This window comes from Glycine soja, chromosome 10 (assembly GCF_004193775.1).
Source record: "Glycine soja cultivar W05 chromosome 10, ASM419377v2, whole genome shotgun sequence".
Taxonomy (NCBI): domain Eukaryota; kingdom Viridiplantae; phylum Streptophyta; class Magnoliopsida; order Fabales; family Fabaceae; genus Glycine; species Glycine soja.
In genome coordinates, this window is record NC_041011.1 from 35,564,490 (window position 1) to 35,580,487 (window position 15,998).

The 15,998-nt window shown below is 34.0% G+C and overlaps 2 protein-coding genes across 2 annotated transcripts; one reads left to right on the plus strand and one right to left on the minus strand.

Annotated features, from left to right (window-relative positions):
* Window positions 1-2,892: 2,892 nt before the first annotated feature.
* LOC114369471 (beta-glucuronosyltransferase GlcAT14A) lies at window positions 2,893-7,162 on the minus strand. Its single transcript, XM_028326704.1, has 4 exons — window positions 6,462-7,162; window positions 5,411-5,486; window positions 5,179-5,294; window positions 2,893-3,764 (listed from the first exon to the last, which is right to left on the minus strand). The coding sequence occupies exons 1-4, from the start codon at window positions 7,048-7,050 to the stop codon at window positions 3,253-3,255; spliced, it is 1,293 nt and encodes a 430-aa protein (XP_028182505.1). The 5' UTR covers window positions 7,051-7,162; the 3' UTR covers window positions 2,893-3,252.
* A 1,373-nt stretch (window positions 7,163-8,535) lies between these two features.
* Window positions 8,536-12,749, plus strand: LOC114370895. Its single transcript, XM_028328297.1, has 3 exons — window positions 8,536-8,851; window positions 10,261-10,964; window positions 11,551-12,749. Exons 1-3 carry the CDS (start codon window positions 8,814-8,816, stop codon window positions 12,534-12,536), a joined length of 1,728 nt encoding a protein of 575 aa, XP_028184098.1. The 5' UTR covers window positions 8,536-8,813; the 3' UTR covers window positions 12,537-12,749.
* The last annotated feature ends 3,249 nt before the right edge of the window (window positions 12,750-15,998 follow it).

Below are 15,998 nucleotides of genomic sequence, written 5' to 3' on the forward strand. Positions count from 1 at the left end.
GCAAATTATTTTTTAAAGTGATTATTGTGACTTATGCTTGTAACGATAAAAAATGATGAAAATATATTATAAAATTATATTTTACCCATAAAAAAAATGAAATTACTAACATTACCGTCCAAAATTGGTAACTATTTTCATCCAAATGACCAAAATCTATCATAATTATTTTTGTGATTGACATTTTGTTCCAAAAGAAGATACTGACGTTTAGGTCCAAATAAAATTATTGACAATTTCCTCCAAGAAAAAAATTACTGACAATTTGGTCCATCAAAATTTTACTGACATTTACGTCCAAAAAAGATTTCTTACTAACATTTTCATCCAATCTAGTCAGCATGGTCACCTTGACAATCAATTTTGTGACAAATTTATCCCTCTGTGTCACGTAGATAACTTTTTTAACGGTAACGGACGAAAGTTGATGACAAGATATTTTTGTCGCACTTTTAACACTTTCGATGACTAAATTTTACATTTATATCTTTCAAGGACACATTTGTCAGTGAATTACACTTTCAAGGACAAAAGTGGGTATTTACCCTTCATTTAACAATCCTTAAGGGATATTTACCCCTCATCACATAAAGCACTAACCTCAACAAAAGCCTCCAAACAATCCTTAAGGCCTCCAACTTTTCACCAATACAATACAAAGTTCCCAAACTGTAGAACCCTCCAAAGATTAAGCAAAGTTAGTGTCATCTTGAGCTTGAAATTGAAAAGGATAAAGCCTATAATTGATCAACTTTTGTGTTTCCTAAATAACTTAACTTCAACTCAATTTCAACCATGATAGTTGTTTTACCATAATTTTTTAAATTATATAAAATACCCTAGTTAATGATTTATTATATAATGGATTACAAAATACTCAAACTGCAGAACCCTACAAAGATTAAACAAAGTTAGTATTATCTTGAGCTTGAATTTTTGAAAATGATCAAGTCTATGATTTATTAACTTCTTCATTATATTTATAACTTACTCCAACTCAATTAGAATACATTGCGTTTGGTTTGGTGTTTTAGATTATGTTTGACAAAACTAGTTGAAAATTGAAAAACTAACTTATTAAATTATAAATGCTTGGTAAAATTAACTGTTGAAATAGATAAAAATTGTAAAATGATAAAAAAAATAGAATTATGATTTATTTAAAAAGAGTAATTAAGAGATTTGATAAATAATATATTAAAGGATATAAATACAAGAAAATATAAAAAGTTAGAAGCTATCGTTTTAAAAAATGTTATTCGAAGAACCCTTTAAAAAATATTAGAAGCTATTAAAAAAATTAATTTACCGAACAATCAATTAAATTTTTCAATTAATAAAAAAAGTTAGAAACTAACTCAAATACTTTGTTTACCATAACCTTGGCAGTGATTTGTACTGAAAATTCATGGGGAATGAGGACCAAAACATCAGCTTTATGATTATCAGATGAAAAAAAAGGAGATGCAGGGAAAATTTAAGCCAAGAAAAGAGAAACAGAGGAAATGGTTCAACTATATTTTAGATAATTTATCGGAGTGTTGAATCCTGGTATTTGTTTTTTGCAATTACAATCAACAACGCTTCGATCTTCCTCGTGTGTGTCTCACAAAGATTAGAATCAAGAAGAGATTGGAAATTTTTGGGTAGAGAAATGGTATGGATACTCTCTCTGACTTTTAGACACTCTGAAGTATTAGTTTTGGGAACAAGCATTATGGTCCCTTCCTCACGTGTCCTCTTTCTTTCTTTTCTTTTTTCTTTTTATTTTTTCTTATCGTTTTAATGTAAAAAAATTAACAGATAATAAAAAAAATCCAACTCATCTCTTATTTATCTAATTAGCTTCTGTCACATCATTTAACATTTAGACAGTGTCACATGTTGGTTAATGTAACCAAACTTAATGGTCAACATCCTCAAAATGATTAAAATCGTGATTTTAAAAAAATAAATTAAAATCGTGGATTTGTTTAAATTATAAGTTTGGCCTATTATTGAAGCTGAAGCTCATGCAAATTGAAGAGTATGATCGAAAGGAAGACAAATATTGCTTTCTACACCGAGTACAATTGTTAGTACATCCAGCAAAATTACTAAATTCTATTTTTAAGTTGATACTTTAAATTCGTATAAGACTTACGAATTCATCAATTATATTAAAAAATAGTTATAAAACTAAAATTTCCCATGTATATTTAATACACTGTGAATTTAAATAATTAATTTTGTGACGATTCATTTTGATCTAATAATTAATTTGTATACATATATAAATTGTAAATAAAAATAATAGGTTTCATAAAAATTTATATATATAAACAAATTAATTGTCACAAAATTTATTATCTAAATTTATATGTACATTAAATATATATTAAAAATTTTAGTATTACATATATTTACATTAATTATTTTCTAACACAATTGACCTATTAATTAAGTTGGTTAAAACGTCAGACTAATAACGCAAAAATCACAAATTCAATTCTTGCATGCACATGTAACTTGGAACCGTACCCGTTGTCGTGTTGCATTTTGTGTTATTTACATTCCATGTTAACTATATCTTCTCCGCCTTGAGTGCCTGGATCTTATTCAGAAGACATAAAAAGGCTTGAGATTACATGAGGCATACAATTAACCATTCAAAAATATTTATCCCCAACTCAAGCGTATCGTTTATTTAGTTAGAGTGATCAATAAGGATGAAATGAGTAAAAGTAACACGAATATGTGTTGTACTCATCAGTTTTAACAATTTCATCACTTCAGATTAATCCCAATATGTTCTCATGATTTGACACCAGTAACAAAAGTGCATACCTGGGTAAAAAGAGCAAGAAGCTAACACCTTGATACTTAATTGTAACACGTACACGGGATTAGAAATAATTCCCACCTATAGTGCATTTGATCCAACTTTTAGTATTCAAGAACGAAGCAAACATCTCTGCCAACATCCAGCAATCAAATCTGAACATACATGCTATATTGATATCCATATTAAATTATAAAAATGCGAATCAGAATCGGCAAAAATTTAATTATGCTAACAGAATACATACTCATACAATACATAGCTATCTTGTATAAAGCACCACCCAAAAAAATCCATACCCCAACTATGCTACAAGATTTTCAATAGATAAGGCACAAAAACCATTTCTATAGTTGTTGCCGATCCTTCTGAGATTCTTTCAAGATGGATTTCTATTCTGTTACATTGTGAGATGTTAGGCTAGAGTCAGTTCATTCATATATGCACTGGCGCGATCGGAAAGTGCCATTAGCCAGCAATTCAACAATGGCCTTCTCAAGCCGTTGGGAACCTGTACCAGGTCTCAAGATCTTGGCATCACCCCAAGTTAGACATGTGTTGTTCCCAGGCTCACCTAAGCACCATCCACCGGGAACAATTGATCTAGGACTTCGACCCAAAAGTTTTTGGTCAATGAGATCAAGCACAGGATCATCGTTCTGGAACTTTTGAGCAAAGACAGCTCCGCTGTGAATCATGTCATCAAAATCAGTGGAATTGAGTGGTCTAAGATCATTTCTATGGCTGTCATGGATAGCATATAATAAGTTTTGATTTATGACTGTCCTATTAAACTGTCGAGCGTTGCAGAGAACTGTAGGGAAATAGTTGGACAAGGATGAAGGTGTGTTTGCAAAATACATCAGCAGAATCCTTGGGAAGTTGTCTTCTCCCAAGATGCAGAACTCCATGAAACTGCGGCTTAAGATAGAAAAAGATGAACCTGCACAAGAAAAGAGCAAGATTTACCCAACTCTTTTTATTGATAGAAAATGAAATATTATATGGTGAAAACTGAGAATAGAGGCAAGTACAATTAGATCATGATAAAATTCTTTCAAAATATATATTATAAAAACATATACAGAAAGTAACATGCAGAAACACTCAGGAATTCAACAAGGCAGCCAAAGTCTGTGTAGATGTCCAAAAAGGAAACTTCATTAAAGTAAAATCATGAGCAAATTACCTATAAGAAGGTAAAAACAAAATCTATACCCTTCAATGTATGATAGGTACTTTGTGTGACCATAGAATGCCTATAAAATGTATGATTCATTGTTAGTGTAAAAATTTTGTTGTGTTTTCGCTACTGAATCAACAGCTGAAGATTTATGATAATTGGTGATGCTATATAATCAACAATTTAATAACACTGAAAATGCCGGAAGTAGCTCAATTTCCCAAGCAACTGACCAAACACACCAATTTACATGACCAAAATAGCAATGTGGAAGTTCCCTTTTAGCCAATCACTTGATGGCTTGCAAGGATATGCTATAGTACTCTATCTCATTGTATCAACACACCACAAAACCTGTGGTCTGTTGCCCCAGTTTTAAAAGAATCAATTTAATTAACTTCCTGTTCATGAGCAATCCCCACAAGATCAATACTCCCGAATTTTTTTCCCCACAAAGAATGCTTCTACAGGTAATTCTTGAGGTTTTTTTTTTCCCCTCTACCCTCCAAAACAATAAAACAAAATTTAAAGTACACTGATCTGGTTGGTAACTGTCTGACATTCCACGACCTAGCATAGAATTCACATTTTCACCTTGATCAAAAGTGGTTTGGTAACTACAAGTATCCTCTAAAACTTCTAAAGGGAAGAACAGGAGGGGCAAGGCAAATACTTTTGACAACATACATTGTCAACTATTCACCTAAAGGTGCTAATTAAAATTCCGAATATCTCACCCAGCAACTAGACAACGAATATTTCATCTCAGATAACATTATTTTTTTCATTACTATGTTTCCAACAGTGGATTTCTTCTGTAAGCTGAACACGGGATTTATCTCTCATTTATCCATGACATACTGGAACAGTAAGGAACATATGAATGAAGTCCCATGATTCCATCAAGAAAGATTTTCCTTAAAACAAAATAAAAATCAAACATATAAAATGAAAGGTTTTCTTTTAATGTTAGACTGAGAGGACAAATATTAATCATTAGATCTTGATCTTATGTTTTTTTTTTTTCAATGAATGTCAATCATCCATCACAATATTATCATCACCAATACACTTATTTTCCACTCATGCACTTGTTGACACTCTCTAAATAAACAAAACGAAAATCCAAAAATATGCAGAGACTCAAATACATAACAATAAAAGCCATCCATACCTGTAAAAACACGGTAAGCACTAGGGAGTTCTCTCTTCTGTGTAGCATAAAACATTTCAGTCCCTTCAGAGAGATACAGGCCAGGATCAACAATAATAGGTTTCAATTTCTTCGCTCTACAGCATCAAAATACATGGAAAACAAGTATCATCCTTACAGTCCATATTATAATCCCCTATGCAAAACAAATAATAACAACAAAAGAAGAAAACACACAAAAACACTAACTTACTCTTTCCATCCAATATAACTTGAATGATTCACAAAGTTCATATCCTTAGGCAGAAACGACAATATGTGGAGAAGATCTGACACACCCACAAAAGATTCATCATCAAAACACCAAAACACGTGATTATAAGCAAAATACTCACATCACATAAAGAGAGAAAAACATCGTTTCAGCACCTGAAAGAAAAAAATTACTACTTTCATTGCTGAAAAATGAAGATGTTGGTCATTATAGTCCATTATTTCAACATCAATTTAGACCCTAAAAATTGAAAAGGTCGATCCACATTTTCATCTTTCCAAGATTAAAACAGAGATTTCCATCTTTCAAAGGCTACTACTACTGACTTTGAATCTTTCAGTACCTAAAAGTAACATATTCATGTAACATAAAGGGAGCAAAACATCATTTTCAGTACTTAAAAGATTTAGAACGTAATTGCTATGTACTATCAATGTAAAAGTCAAGCAATAAAAAATCATCATTGATATAACTTTTAAAATAGTTATAATAATACTCAACAAATTTGTCATATAGGTACCATATATGGCAGCTTATGATTGAGTTGACAGTCTAAAAACCATTTACATTATCAATGCAAACACTATTTACGGGAAGAGTTCATGTTAGTCACATTAGTCCAAAAAGATGAAAATCACCAATTTCATCACTAATTACTATATTCATCCCTCAAAAAAAGGATCAACATATTCCTTCATTTCAACATCAATTTACTCCCTACAAAAAACTAACATTTTCATCTTTCAAGACTACTACCAGCTTCAAATCTTTCAGAGACCAAAAGGGTAAGCATTTCACTCCCCAAACCATAAGAAAACTCGATCAACATAGTCCTTCATTTCAGCATCAATTTTAGTCCCTAAAAAACAACTAAATCCATCCACATTTCTCATCTTTTCAAAACTATTACTACCAGCTTCAAATCTTTCAGGGATCAAAAAGGTATGCGTTTCACATTTCCACTCCTCGAACCAAAAAATTGAAAATTCATTCATGAGAACCATAGCGTGCAAATATGTATATAATATACCATCTTGCGTAACAAGAGGGTAAGCATCGGCAGCGAGGCTGACGAACCAGTCCCAGTTCTGCGAGAGGCGGAGCAGAATGGCGGCAGCGTGGAGGCGGAGCGAGACAGGGGAGGAGCCTTTGTGGTAGGCGAAGTCGGGCCTCCCGACAACGTGAACATTCTGGGCGGCCTTGAAGACGGGGTCGGACTGGACGGAGAGGGCGAGGTGGTCGCGATCGGCGTGGGGGGCGGAGGGGTCGAGGTGGAGGAGGTAGAGGTTGAGGGGGTGGTAGGTGGCGCGGAGCAGGCGGAGGATCCGGGGAGAGTCGCCGTGGGAGCCGGAGATGAGGTAGGCGAGGGAGGGAGGGGAGGGGGTGGAGGGTTTGTGGGTGTGGAAGATGGGGTGGAGGAAGGGGTCCGGGCCGGAGTGGGGAGAAGGGGAGGTGAAGGAGAGGGAGAGGATGAGGGTGAGGGAGAGGAGGGAGAGGAAGAGGAAGGAGTAGAGGAGGAGGGTGGGTTTGGGCTTTGGATCTCTGAGGTTGAGGAAGGTGGAGAGTGAGGGCCAGTGCAGCTGGGACTGGGAGGGTGCTGGTGCTGTGCTGTTCTGCATTTTTGGGTGTGAAGGATGTGATGATGGATGGTGGTTTGCTTCAGCTGTGCTTTTTGCGCTGCTTCTTTACTTCCTTCCTCCCATCTACTCTTTCACTCGATATGTTAGAGAATCTACCACCAACACTTTAATCAATTATTAATCTTTATTCCAAACCTCATTAATGGAATTTAATGATATTTCTATTTTTTAATGACTTTTTCTAAGTGGGTTTTGGATAAGTGTTTATACAATTAATTTTAAATGAAATTAAATTTTATTAAAATTAATTTTAAAGTAATATAATTTATATTTTGAAGGTTTTATTATAAAATTAAACTATAAGTAAAATTTGATTTGTTACCTAAAATTGTTTTAACCTACCATCAATCATGAATTCAAAATCAATTATAAATTCCTTTTCAAGTAAAATTAAACATATGCTAATATATTTAAAATTAATTCTAAATCCATAATAAATTTCCTAATATCAAACCTAATACATACCAACAAAAAATTTGTGGTAAAAATGCATTTTTAGAATATGTTATATATAAAAAAATATATAAAAAGTAAAGTAATTAAATTCTATCTATTTATTTACTTTAATTATATGTAATGAATACTATTTATATGCTTCATGATAATTAATTATTAATTATTATCTTTCACAAAAACAATGATAATTAATTATAATTATAAAATTACGTATTTAGACTTTAAAAACTTATGTTGTTACAAGAAATACTAATAATCATTTTTCAAAGTATGTATTTAATTGATTGGGTAAAATATGTGAGTATTATGAATCCTTTCGTATAGTGTTCAATTTTTATGAATAAGAGAAAAAAATAACAATATAAGTAAGAGAAAATAACCAAATTGAAAATGACAATAACTTTATCATCTCAAATCTTAAGATGCAATTATACTTGCTAAAAAAAATCAAATCTATAAAATAACACCGTGTAAGTTAAAAATTGAATTTTCTCATATAATTAATATTTTTCAATTGTAAAAGTAAAAATTAAAAATTATATGATTCATCGGTTTAATCTCTAAATTCACTAAAACGAGATGCACCCATACGTATGATTAATTTATCTACTGACTCAAACCTAACAAATCAATTATATAATAAGTTTTGAGTTAACATGTCGACTTATCCATCCAAGCTAAGTTTGATAATATTATATTATGTCTTTAATGTTGTGTTTAACTTAGAGGATGAAAATAAAGATAATGAATTTTTTTTTAATTGAAGTAAAATATAAAAAATATAAGACCCAAGTGATCTCAAAGAATGTTTTTCACTATTTCCATCTTTCGAAGCAACACCTTCAACAATGTTTTTTCACTATTTCCATCTTCCGAACCACCTTCAACCAAACACAACTTATATGGTTTTTGAGACGTGCAATTCTAAGAATAAATCTCAGCCCTTAATATAAAAAGATCCAACGGATCATAATTATCTTACCAAGAATAACAAAGAGCATATGAGTAACACGTGAGTAAACTAAACCCTTCTTCCTCTTTCGCATTGTGACTCGTGAAGCATTTTTTTTCTTTTTCTGTCACAGTCCTCCTCCCAATCCCCAAATCACCCCTCCTCTCGTCGAAACTCTCCGACCCCATCTCCGAATTCGCCTCCGGCATCGTACCATGTAACGCCTCGCCGGTACAGTTCAGTTTCTTTCCTCCCCTAACCCTAATCTTCGCGTTTTCTAATTTTCGCGCAGTTCTCTCTGTAACACATCCGCGATTCGCTTCTTCTTCCGTACATGGCTCAACCAGACACTCTCACTATCACTCCCACCAGGTCAAGTTTTCTCCTTTTTCATTCTTCTTCTTGTTCCCCCCCCCCCCCTCCCCCAACTTTGGTAATTTACCATTTTGCCCTTTTGAGTTTTTTTTTTGCTCGTTTTTTAGGAATAGGTTGAATCAGACCTTAGAACATGTTATATGCAACTATGCAAGCTTAGACTACGATTATTATAGAATTAGAAGTCCCGAATGCCTCTTTATTTTAGATCACAAAATTTGTATAGCTTGCTGCGAAGTGCGAAGAGCAATGAGGGACAGATTATTTGTTGTTTTCCGTGTTTTTTTTCCAGATGCTGAACGTATTTGGGTTGTTCATGTCAATTTCTTTGTGTTCTGTGAAGATTCAACTAAAGGGTTACCATCATGTTTAGAAATTTTGGTTCTTTTATATTAAAAATGGTGTTGTTTTGAAGGCCGTGATTATTTGGATTGACTTATTTTAAAGAACATTTTTTGAGAAAAAAAAAACTTTCGTTTTAAAAAAGTGGGATAGTGCTGCTGATGTTGTTGTTGTTGAGGAAGTTATTAAGAGGAATTTCAAGGTAAATAATATCTCTGAATATTTGGTTTTAAAATGAGTCAAATGGTGTCATGTTGAGTGATCTATGCAGTATGCACTGTATGTTTGGATTTCAGTTGGGAGAACTTAAAAGTACTTTCAATCTCAAAGAAATGAATTTTCGCTTCTTCATTTTGTGCATTAGAGTTTGGAAATGTGCTTAGTATTTTCTCAACTTTTATCCAAACATAGCCGTAGTCTACTTCACCTAGTGGGATAAGGCTTTTGTTGTTTAAAAAAGTGACTACTTTTAAACATTATGGATTCTCAGACTGTCTTTGATTCTTGGAGCATCATGCTGCATAACATAGCAAGCAAGATAATCAATATGTGGTGATCGAGTGATTATTTAATGCTTGCGATACTTTTTTTTTCTCCACTGTATATCTTTCACATTATGAGCTTTTGTCATTTTATTTATTTTTCCTTGTTGGAGTTTGAAAAGCTATTCTTTCACGTTTGTTGTTTAACTCATGCGACTTGAATAGCACAAATGTTAAATCTCAGTGAGTTTATGATAAGCACTAATTGTTGGGCCATGGTCATGATATTACATATTTATCTCAATTCCTAAGTAAGTGGTGAATGAAGTCGGCAACATTTTTTCACCTGTGTACTTGGTATTTTGTGATCATCTTCACATTAGCTGGCTCACATTTGCACAATGACAGTGACTTCTGTAGTAGGATTAAGTTCTAGGGAACTCCATTTATATCATCAAATTTATTCTACAAGCACATGAATACATAAACATTTTAGTACGTGCTAATATACAGGAAAATATAAGCAATTGTGTGTTCATATGGACTCTTCAGCAGTTGACATTGTCTTCTCTGTTATTGCAGTTCTAAGGATGAAAGGGAATCCTTGAAGAATGACACTCCAATTGACAACAATGCTTGTAATAATTCTACAGATGAAAGGGAATCCTTGAAGAATGACACTCCAATTGACAACAATGCTTGTAATAATTCTACAGATGAAAGGGAATCCTTGAAGAATGACACTCCAATTGACAACAATGCTTGTAATAATTCTACAGATGAAAGGGAATCCTTGAAGAATGACACTCCAATTGACAACAATGCTTGTAATAATTCTACAGATGAAAGGGAATCCTTGAAGAATGACACTCCAGTTGACAACAATGCTTTTAATAATTCTACGGATGAAAGGGAATCCTTGAAGAATGACACTCCAATTGACAGCAATGCTTGTAAGGATGTGACAAAGGAGAAAACCTTTGATCTTCAACCAGTGTCACCTTTTTCTTCTGGTGTAGGTTTGCCATATGCACCTGAAGGGTGGCCTAATCCTGGTGATGTATGGGGCTGGAAAGTGGCAAAAAGGATGAACAATTCTGGATATTTTACTGATAGATTCCTTACTCTTCCAAGATCTCTTGAGAAGTCTCGTCGCAAGGCAGAGTTTCGAAGCAAGGCTGATATTAGTAGATATCTTCAATCAAATTATCCTGACATGAAAATTGAAGCATTCTTTGCTTTATTTAGCTGGCAGATTCCCTCAACTCAGCAAACCCCTACAAAAGGTTAGCCAAAAACAGTTTCACAATTTTCTTTTCAACCTAGTGTTGCTATTTTCTCATTCATTTTTGCCTTGTTTTTTTTATTTTTGGTATTGTCTTGATTTGCTGTAGTTTAAATCTTTCAATTTTTTCCTGCATAAAAGTCCTTCTATTTGTCTCAGTTTTCTTAGTCATTGTTGATACTTTTCCTCCATGATTGTCATGAGCCCCTACACTGTTCAACTTTTACTGCAATGGTTTGTGATTTTTATCATTTGTTGATGGACTTGCTTCCTTCATACTTCTTGTACGAAGGTGAATAATAAGATACTAGTGATGACTTGTATTATGTATATTTCCTCTGTATTTTTTTTTAAAGTGTGGTGTGACAGTTGTCTTTCTGAATACTTTGGAAAATGATGGTGATGAGATGAATATCTTAGTTCTAGAAAGGAGCAAATCAATAATCTTTTTGGTGTGAAGTTTGTGAACTAAGTTGGGATCCTCTTGTCTGCTACGGAGTAACTTTACTTCTAACTCATCCTTCCAACTTTTGTTGTTCCTTCATTTTATGTATTTTTCTTATTGTTTGATGTATATGGCGTTTTAGCTATAGAATCACTAGAGACTGGAGAAGATGCCACAGATGAAATTGGCACCCCAAGAAAGAAGTTAAAACAAGAAACAGGAAGCCTGAGTGTCCCCACTCACAAATCTCTAGCACTATTAGCTCTACCATCATCGGAGGCTGGAGAAGATGCGACAGATGAGATTGGCACCCTGGGAAAGAAGTTAAAACGAAAAACACGAAGTGTCGGTCGCCCCCCGAAGAAGTCTTTTGGACTAGTTCAGGGTCGACCCCATTTAACACCTGATCAAGTTGTGAATTTGGATGACTATCTAGATACCTTGGAGGACATGCTTGTTATGCCTGAAATTGAGACTACACCATCGGATCATCTGACTCCTCCTACCGTTTTGGATGATAATGAAATGATTGAGAGCTGCAAGAAGAAGCTTTCTTCCCTTCTTGCTATAGATTTTCCTTCTTTGGTCTCTCGTAGTGATGTTGCAGAAGTTGCAACCCTTGCAGCACATATTCGCGAAGATCCTAGTCTTAGTGTTGATCAACTGTTTAAGTTGAAGTTGGTGGAACAAGTTCCGTTAGCTGGTGAGGCTTTCGTGGAGGCTAAGGAAAACATTGAGGAGGTAAACAATTTTTTAGCTGACCTAGAGGCAAAGAAACTTAAAGTTCCTAGTCTCAAAAAAGAGTACAACGAATTAAAGGACAAAATAGGCCAGCAAGAGGCTGAAATCGACATAAGCACTCTAACTATTCGAGAAATTGATGATCAAATTCGGCAACTTAAAGCGAAACGGAACCGGATAAGTAATGGCCTTGAAACCATGAAGAAGACTAAAGCTGAGCTGACTTCTGAGCTAACAAATGTTGCCAACTCAATTTCAACCATTGGTCATGAGATTAAACATGGATTATCCCAAAAGTCAAAATTGGAGCTGAAGAAAGCAAACAATATCCGGCGTGTAGCCGAGATACAAGAAAAGTTCATCACTTTAAGAGGGTTAACATTTTAGTCAAACTCGTCTAGATGTTCTCATTTTCACAAAAACACTTTTGGATAGCTATAGCTAGCTATGCCGCCGTAAGTGATTTATAATGTTTTTATCTATGTTTCTAACTAATGGGTCTGCATCTGTGGAAGTTGTGCTATATAACATTGAGACTTAGTTACTTTGCGCGTAATTATGTTATTATTAAAATTTGCAAAATGACCTGTTTTGCAGTCACCTTTGTTTTATTTTATTTTTTATAATGCTCGTGTTTTATAATGTCTTTAATCTTGCCTCTCGGGTCAAGTATTGTTCATTTCCCTCCAGTTTTATGCATTTTCGGCATATTTGAGCAGCTTCTGTTTTTTTTTTTTAGTAACTCGACGTACTTTTATCAATACTCAGACTCAGTTATAACATATAATATTGATTATTCTTGGTTAGTTAAAGAAAATAAGAATGATAAATGGAATATTTTTCTGTTTAGTTTTTTTTGAAAAGATATACAGTTGCGTACGAATATTGTATAATAAGTTTAAATGGAAAGAGTGCTAGAAACTTTTCTCCTAAGTTCAGGAGAGAACGAGAAAGGTCATGCATCCTTTTTTTTCCTTCTAATGATAAGAAACAAACCCATTTTAAAGATGTATTAATTGTTAATTTATTTTTTAGTCTTCATTTTGTAAAATTCACAAATGGGACACCTACTCTTGTATATGTATATATATCATTAACCTTATGTTCCTCATCAATAAATGGACATTACATTGTGATAGGATTGAGTGTAGGAAAGTCTAAATAGAGTAATGATATAAAAATATTTCATCATTTTAAATACTCTTTTGAAAACATCTCTAATAGGTGTTCTTATACCTTAGTCTTAGATGAAAGAATTGATCTTGCTAAGATTTGTTCTTTGAGGGAGGGGCTTAATCTCCCGCATGTCAAGATTGTTCTTGTAGAACATTCAAAGAACAACACGTGAATCAATTTTTTTTCCTAATCCAACTCTCCATGGTGGTTCGTGGGAAGCAACATAAATTGAGGGAAAAAAAATAAATGGAGAAGGAGAACACAAACAAAATCAGTCCAAAAAATCAACAATAAAATTCAACAACAAAGACTGATAATAGTCCCAAAAATGAACAATAAAAATAAAAAAGAAATTAAAAAACAAAATTACATATTTAAGGGAGTATGAGGATGACGCGATAGAGAAGAGAGGAAGAGGAGATCACGGAGGAGTAAGGAGATGGTGGTGATGGCATGGTAGAGAAAAAGGGAGGGAGGAGAGGTTCACGGTGGTGGGAAGAGAGGGTGGCAGTGATGCAACAGAGAAGCGATGAGGGAGGAGAGGAGCATGATTTTGGGAGGGTGAGGGTGGCGTGGTTGCGGCATGATGGAGCAATGAGGAGGGAGGATGACCAATTCTGGGAGGGTGAGGGTGGTGTAATTGCGGCATGGCAAAGGAAGAGTGGGGGTTGGGGGACAACGATAATGTGTGTTGGTAAGTGAAATAGAGAGGGAGGAGTTGCTATTGGGGAGAAGTTGAAATAGGAAGGCATGGGAAAGTGAGAATTGTGGGAAGTGGGAAGGGAGAAGTTTTGAGAAATTTTTTTTTGATCTTAGAATGTGAATTCTTTGTCGGACCTATAAAAAATGGTTTAAGGTCATAAAATTTTATCTTTTATTGAAACAAAAAATTATATAGATCTTTAGAGTGATGTGATAATGTGAGATTTACCTAAAAATTGATTAAGATCACAAATTTTGATCTTCTATTGGAGATGTTCTAACACCTCTAATTTATTTTTATCTTTCTTTCTATCACATGACAAATCTTATCATATTTATATTTTTTTTTCTCTCCAAGTGTTAAGTAGCACAATGGATGTCCATATAACATTTTTCAAAGCGAATACTACTGAAACTATGTTCTGATCAATATTACTAATCAGAAGCAGTTGCCAATTGCAAGTAAAATACTAAGATGGTTTAACTGTGGAATAAAATGAACTTACAAAAGATAGGCGACTGTGTAGCGGGTCCTAACCTCAAACAAAGAAAATATCAAACCATAATAGACCTGAAGGATTGCACACATTCTGTATGTTCCCTTTGTTCAATACTTCCCTTGGATATATAGTGTTACGTAAATACAATGACTATGTTGCATAATATTGTTGATTTTTATATTATACAAGAAGCCTATATTTGCTAATATAAAAAATTGAGACCCTTGTAATCTAAAGCAATTTATTTGCAAAATTAGTAACTTCCAAAACCCTCTATTACAGCTCAACTATTTGTCATCACGAACATGTTCGTTTATAATTTTTTAAAAAAGTAGAGAAATTGTATGCTTGATTTTATTAAAGTAAAATATATAAAAAATAATAAAAATTACAGGCAATAAGATGGGGCTGCATTGCATCAGTGTAGCTCTTCATCATTGAACCGCATGAGGTTGAATATCTTGAAAATAACGACACACAATAGAGGTAAAAAAAAAAAGGTTAGGCTTTGTATACAATTTCTAGAGGTTCAACCCGTGTTTGCTGTAAAAAGAAGCATGAATAAGATATTGGTAATGATAAGAGAAACTGAAAACCGAGTATTCAATTACGGCTAAATCAAGGTGGATATATACTAAATCCAGGTGATATATTCTAACGGTTAACACATGTGATAATGGTTTGTGTCTTTAATCAAGTGGTCTCGAATCTTGATTATTGACCTTTAGTTATGAAATAAATTATGTTGAGAAGAAAATACCCTCCTTGTGTGTACTGAGAGTCCCATACAAAGATTAATCATCGCTTCAAGCAGAACTCCTTATTACTAAAATAATCGATGTTAACGAGCTCAAGTTAACGTTGATTTTCATAAAAATCAACTTTGTGTTTGTGCTGTTATTGAATTTATCTCCCTCTTTTTCTCGCGCTCACTCTGATCCACTCTAACCCTCATCTCTCGTTCTCGCTCTCACTCTCTGCAACGGTGCAGCGACTCCTCAGTCTCACTCTCCGCGGCGGTGTGATGACTCCTCAATCTCGCTCTCACTCTTCATGGCGACGCTTCAAGTCCTTAGTCTTACTCTTGCTCGCCGTCACATCTCACTGTCAGGTACCTACTCTTGTTTATTCTACTTTCTGCGACAGAGTTTTCATTGCTACTTTATGCATTGTAGGAGAAGCATTTCAATTTTCTTAGTTTGTGATCAAGGCTGTGCTGATTGTTGAATTTGATTAGTAGTAGGTGGTGATGGCTGAACAGTGTTGTAACCACTACCAGCACTGCCGCTGCCACTACCACTACCAGTGGCTGCTGATCCATAGGAAGTAGTAAATTCTGTTGCATTATTTTAAAGGCATTGGTAAGAACCAATATAGGATGGAGCAGTCATTATGATTATCCAAAGGATGTAAAAGGTGAAGATAAACACATCATCAACATTTTTCTAGCTTAAGTTTCTAACTTAGTAAG

What these genes read in the sequence shown, in the direction of transcription:
- LOC114370895 (XM_028328297.1), top strand. Translation starts at nt 8,814, where the DNA reads ATGGCTCAACCAGACACTCTCACTATCACTCCCACCAG. An exon ending in CTCACTATCACTCCCACCAG is followed by an intron (nt 8,852 to 10,260) that starts GTCAAGTTTTCT and finishes CTGTTATTGCAG; the next exon opens with TTCTAAGGATGAAAGGGAAT. An exon ending in TCAGCAAACCCCTACAAAAG is followed by an intron (nt 10,965 to 11,550) that starts GTTAGCCAAAAA and finishes ATGGCGTTTTAG; the next exon opens with CTATAGAATCACTAGAGACT.
- LOC114369471 (XM_028326704.1), bottom strand. Translation starts at nt 7,050, where the DNA reads ATGCAGAACAGCACAGCACCAGCACCCTCCCAGTCCCAGCTGCACTGG. An exon ending in CCCTCTTGTTACGCAAGATG is followed by an intron (nt 5,487 to 6,461) that starts GTATATTATATA and finishes TGGGTGTGTCAG; the next exon opens with ATCTTCTCCACATATTGTCG. An exon ending in AGTTATATTGGATGGAAAGA is followed by an intron (nt 5,295 to 5,410) that starts GTAAGTTAGTGT and finishes TTGATGCTGTAG; the next exon opens with AGCGAAGAAATTGAAACCTA.